The 5,584-nt window shown below is 39.5% G+C and overlaps 1 protein-coding gene across 1 annotated transcript; it reads left to right on the top strand.

The window, feature by feature from the left end:
• The first annotated feature begins 687 nt into the window (after positions 1-687).
• Positions 688-3,104, top strand: LOC110735621. Its single transcript, XM_021915808.1, has 3 exons — positions 688-809; positions 885-2,625; positions 2,733-3,104. Exons 1-3 carry the CDS (start codon positions 688-690, stop codon positions 3,102-3,104), a joined length of 2,235 nt encoding a protein of 744 aa, XP_021771500.1.
• Positions 3,105-5,584: the final 2,480 nt, after the last annotated feature.

The following is a 5,584-nucleotide window of genomic DNA, read 5'->3' as shown; positions in this document are numbered from 1 at the left end:
GTGAAACTAGATCTTGGATGTTTTAAGTACTTGATTTAATCATCTCTTTTAGTTTATTTTCAAATTCTTCTCATACTTAGTTCCGTAGATAATTGATTATAATTGATTCTTGCTTAGTAGAAATTCGAGTCTATTTAATTATTTCTGAACCTTAGTCTCTTGGGATCCGACCCTTACTTGCCAGTCTACATTAGTATTGGTCTGTTAGGTTATTTTTGATAGGTACGCGACACACCTACCAAATTTTGGCGCCGTTGCCGGGGACTAACGGTTTCATTAGAATTATTTGTGATTCATCTGTACTAAGTTTATTTCGTTGCTTCGGCTATTTTCCCTTGTGTTTTTGATACTTTTCTCTAGTTTTTCTTGTGCATGCCCACACGTAGCTCAGGTTCAGAAGATCTTGAACCATTTGATTCTGAGATCGAGGCAACTATAAGAAGAAGGAGAACAAGGAACAGACGCAGGAGAAACATGGTAGACCAACCAACGAAATCCCTCTTGTAGTACGGTATTCCTGACACGACTACCAGAGTCCTTTCAAGCATCATAAGACAACCAGTCACGGCTCAGCACTTCGAGCTCAAGCCACAGTTCATACAGTTCATCTCCAATGATTCATTCGCAGGGCTACCACATGATTGCCCCGTAAGTCATATAGATAGCTTTTTGGAGAAATGTGATACTATGAAGTTGAATGGTGTTACAGATGATGCAATCAGACTACGCCTTTTCCCCTTCTCACTTCGAGACAGGGCAAAGGAGTGGTTAAGAGATGAAGGCACTGGCTTGTTCGATACATGGGACAAGTTAGTGGCCTTCCTAGTGAAGTTTTTAGGGAATGAGAAGACTGCAAGATTGAGGAATTAGCTACAAACTTTTAGGCAGTCAGATGATGAGTCTCTCTATGAGGCTTGGAGGAGATTTAAAAGATTGAAGAGACAATGCCCTCACCATGGCATTCCAGATTGGATTTTGATGCAGACCTTTTACAATGGCATGACTCATGAGTTCCGTATTTACATAGATGCTGCATCAGGAGGTTCTCTCTTGACAAAGAACCCCACTGAAACTAGGGAGCTCATAGAGACGATGGCGGCCAATGATAACTATCATCCTGGAGGCCGAAACATTGTGAAAAAGGGAGGTAAATTTGATGTTGATGCTTTAACTATGCTAACTAGTTCTGTGCAGGCACTAACAAGCAGGTTTGATAAGTTCCAAGCAGGAACTTCTAACACCCCACAGGAGTTGTGTCAGTTATGTCATGTGCAGGGTCATGTTGCTCCAGATTGCCCACTGATTTCGCAAAATGCGGAAGAAATATCAATCGAGCAAGCCAATGCTTTCTACTCCTCTAGCCCAAAGAGGCCTTATGACCCTTATTCCAACACCTACAATGAAGGATGGAAACACCATCCCAACTTTTCCTACAAAAACTCCCAAGCGCAACAAAACCCTCCACCACCACCTCAACCCAATACCTACAACCAACCACCACCAGGCTTCCAACAGAAACCACCCAATGCCCAACAACCTATGCAACCACAACCTCAGAAATCAAGCCTAGAGGTGACCTTAGAGAGCTTCATAACCGCAACAAACAGTGCCATCCAACATCAAAATAGCTCTATCCAACAGTTGCAGGCCCAGAGTAAACTTATGGAGAATCAGATAAGCCAATTGGCCAACCAATTTAACCAAGCTTTAAAGATTCCAGGAACCTTCCCGGGCCAGATAGAACAACCTCAAAGAGCCCAAATGAATTTTGTAGCCCTGAGGAGTGGAAGGCAGTTGGACGATCCTCCTACCATGGAGCCATCAAGGGAGGTCAATGAAGAAGCAGAGGCAAGAAAAAAGGAAGTAGAAGATGCTAGGGTTGAGGAGGCATCAAAGGAACCACCACCAAAGCCACTTTCTCCATATGTGCCCAAGATTCCTTTTTCTCAAAGGTTAGCACAAGCTAAACTTGAGAAAAAGTTCAGTAAGTTCCTCGATATTCTTAAAAAGCTTCATATTAATATTCCATTTCTAGATGCCATATCTGAAATGCCATCTTATGCAAAAATTTTGAAAGATATGCTATCCAATAAGAGGAAATTAGAAGAGAATACTACAGTTGCTTTGAATGCAGAGTGCAGTGCTATTTTGCAGAACACTCTCCCTAAGAAATTAGGAGATCCAGGTAGCTATTCAATTCCAGTGAAGCTTGGAGATATTGAGATCAACAGGGCACTATGTGATCTAGGTGCAAGTGTGAGCCTTATGCCGCCGTCCATATGCAAGAAGCTACAGATGGGTGAGCTTAAACCTACACGAATATCTCTACAACTTGCAGACAGGTCAGTGAAGTTTCCTTTGGGTGTACTTGAGGATGTACCCCTCAGAGTAGGTAAATTTTTCATTCCATGTGATTTTGTTGTGATGAAGATGAAAGAAGATGTGAATGTTCCGATCATACTTGGTAGACCTTTCCTAGCTACTACAGGTGCAATCATAGACATGAAGAAAGGTAAGATCACTTTTAAAGTAGGTGATGAAAAGTTGGAATACTCACTTTTGAATGTCATGGGTGCTCCCTCTACGGGAGACACTATTTATCAGATAAGCCAACTTTCGCAACAGGTGAACCGCCTATCGACTCTTCAAGATCAAGCGAAGGTTCAGAAAGAACAATGCAATGCTATCTTCCTGAGAAGAGATGAACTATTTCGAAGCAAATTGTTGAGAAGGTGTGTATCAAGGAGCCTAGAAAGGACATAAGGAGCAAGGATGTTCAAGGCTCCAAATATGTAGCTCCACCGGCCAATGATGAACCGATGCCCTTCTCGCAACGGTTGTTAAAAGCCGTGCTTGATGGGCATAACTCTATGTTTGATGGTGGTACCTATTTGAGAATCGATGCTACTAACCCCCCATCTGATAGGTATGTGTTTGACAGGAATTTCGTGAAAGGAAAGGATAAAGTTCCACCCGATGGCATGTTTGGCTATATGAAGGTGAATTCAGTTATAAGGCAAGTGAATAAGCCGATGAAGGAGTCGCTTGGAGGAATTCATGAACAACATCGCGGTCCTCCTTCTCCGTGTAATGATCCCGGTTGAGCCAACAAGGGAGGTCGAGCTAAAGACCTTTTAAACAAGCATTAAATGGGAGGCAACACATTCTCGAGTTCTTACACTTATTTCGTTAATTTCATTATTTTTCTTGAATTTTTTGTTTTGATTCTTATAACTAGTTTTTGTTTTGTTTGTGGTTTTTATATAGGTGAAAAGTAAGCAAAAAGAAGAAGAAACAAGGAAGAAATGCGCAAAGAAGAAGGAAAAAGGAGAAAATCACATTTCTGCAGAGGCACGACCGTGCCCCTAAGGAGGCACGTCCGTGCCTCAGAGGCAGAAACTTTGGGGACTATTTTTCTAGAGAGGCACGTCCGTGCCTCAGCTCGTAAAAATATATATATATATATATATATATATATATATATATATATATCTGCAGAGGCACTTTCAAGGCGGTCCTAGCAGCGACCCGAGGTATGGCTTTCCCTCCACCCCTCCTTATCAGTAATTTGCTTTCCCCTTCCCCTTGTTCATTTCACACTGTTATATGCATACATTGAGGACAATGTATGATTTAGCTTGGGGGAGGATATGCTTTTCACCTTGTATATATTAGATTTATTTCAGTTTTTGGGTAGTTTATTTCTTTCTAGTGTCGAATAATATGCCATTGCATGACTATGCTTCTATGATAATAATCACATATGTGTGCTTTTTGAAAAGAGTTTTTGAAAACCCATTGACTGATGTGCTTGGATTTGAGTTGGTTTGTGGCTAGGATGGTCTCCTCGCTCCACTTATGTGAATAGTTTGTGTACCCGGTGAGAGTCTTGAGCCTTATTTGACTGATTTCACTCTACCTCAGTCATGTTTCTTCTTGTGTGATTTAGATTGTCCTTCATATAATCAAATTCTTGGTCTTGCTTTGTGACTATTTGAGACTTTATGATGCATGTCGCGAAAAGATGATTGAAATTTCCTTGTAGAAATTAGAGCCTCCACATTTTAGGCCTTCATGTTTTTTTCTTTTTTTTTTTATTTTTTTTTATTTTTCATTCACCCATAGGTTGAACCAATTTGAGCCATATTAACCCCTTCTTGACACCCTATACTTAAAGCTTTAGAGCTATTTTTCTATGTTTATTTTGAAGGTGTTTTACATTTGTTAAGCCCTATGAGTGTGAATGATGTTGAAAAAACGAAAAAAATGGAAAAAACGAAAAAAAAAAGAAAAAAAAAGGAAAGAAAACAAAGAGAAAAGAAGGGAGATTATGAGAAAAGAAAAAAAAAAGAAGAAAAGAAATATGGTCTCAAAGGCCTTTGAAAAAAATTAAGAGTTCTTCCATTTGTTTTATTTATTTAATTCCTTCCTCTTTGTGTGAAAAAAAAGAAGAAAAAAAAGGTGAAGGAAAGAATAAAGGGCTATGTTTATAATTGTATGAAGTTGGAGGAAATAAGGTTGGATTGAACCCGACATTTGAATGTGTAGTGGGATTAGGATTTGTTTTATTTTAAGCACCACATTCCCAAAATACGTCGTCTAACCCTTATTTACCGAGCTTACCTAATATGGATTTCATAATTTTCGTGTTTGCATCAATCACTAAAAGTGGAGAAAGTCACATTGCAAGCCTAAAGAGGCCGGTTGTGTGAAGTTGATATGCATGCTATGCTTAGGTTGAGTGGCTTCATTTTTCACCCCGAAAACACATGAGAGTTATTGTTTTTATTTTTCACAACTAAAGTGAGAACTATTCATGTTTGTGTGAGTAGGTATGGGGAGATGTGTGGTAAGATTGGTTGTCAAGTCCAAGTATATGAGATGAATGGTGGTTTTTGTGTAAGTTGACTCTTGATTTCGTTTTTATCGTGGTTTTGAACTTGATGGCACATTGTGATTGTTTGAGGAGTTGTCATTCTCCTCCCTTGTGATTCATGGTTAAATGCTTGAGGACAAGCATTAGTCTAGCTTGGGGGAGTTTGATAAGTCGTGTTTTGTGCGTATTTATTAGCTTATTTTTGGTTGGTTTTATTAGCTTAGTCGAGTGTTTTAGTCCATTTTGGTGTAATTTGGTTTAGTTTCGATGATTCGATGCTTTTATGGGTAGTTTCGTTGTTTTTGATGTATTTCAGGATTAACGGAGCTAATTGAGTGAAAATGAAGCAAAACGTTGATGAGATACTTGACAAATATGACACCTGTTCACTATTATGCTCATAATTTTTGATATACAAATGATAATGGAGTTATTCAAATTGCATTAGAAAGTAGACTTGATGACCTTTCCAACGATATATTACACGCCTCAAACGGAGCTCTGGAAATGAAGTTATGACTGATTTCAGATGAGTGATACGCGCAGCAGAGGAGGCACGTCCGTGCCCCATTGAAGCACGCCCGTGCCTCATCGCGAAAGAATTAATCCAAAGTTTCTGCCATAGAGGCACGTCCGTGCCTCCTGGAATTTCAGTGCGCCAAACTTAGGAGTTAAATCTTATCTTTTTAGGTTTGTTTAAAAACCTTT

The sequence above is a fragment of the Chenopodium quinoa genome, unplaced genomic scaffold, assembly GCF_001683475.1.
Source record: "Chenopodium quinoa cultivar QQ74 unplaced genomic scaffold, ASM168347v1, whole genome shotgun sequence".
Lineage (NCBI taxonomy): Eukaryota > Viridiplantae > Streptophyta > Magnoliopsida > Caryophyllales > Amaranthaceae > Chenopodium > Chenopodium quinoa.
Note: the sequence above shows the minus strand (reverse complement) of the source record. Positions and strands in the feature narration are given on the sequence as shown.

What these genes read in the sequence shown, in the direction of transcription:
- LOC110735621 (XM_021915808.1), top strand. Translation starts at nt 688, where the DNA reads ATGAAGTTGAATGGTGTTACAGATGATGCAATCAGACTACGCCTTTTC. An exon ending in TTGTTCGATACATGGGACAA is followed by an intron (nt 810 to 884) that starts GTTAGTGGCCTT and finishes ACAAACTTTTAG; the next exon opens with GCAGTCAGATGATGAGTCTC. An exon ending in TAAGCCAACTTTCGCAACAG is followed by an intron (nt 2,626 to 2,732) that starts GTGAACCGCCTA and finishes ATTGTTGAGAAG; the next exon opens with GTGTGTATCAAGGAGCCTAG.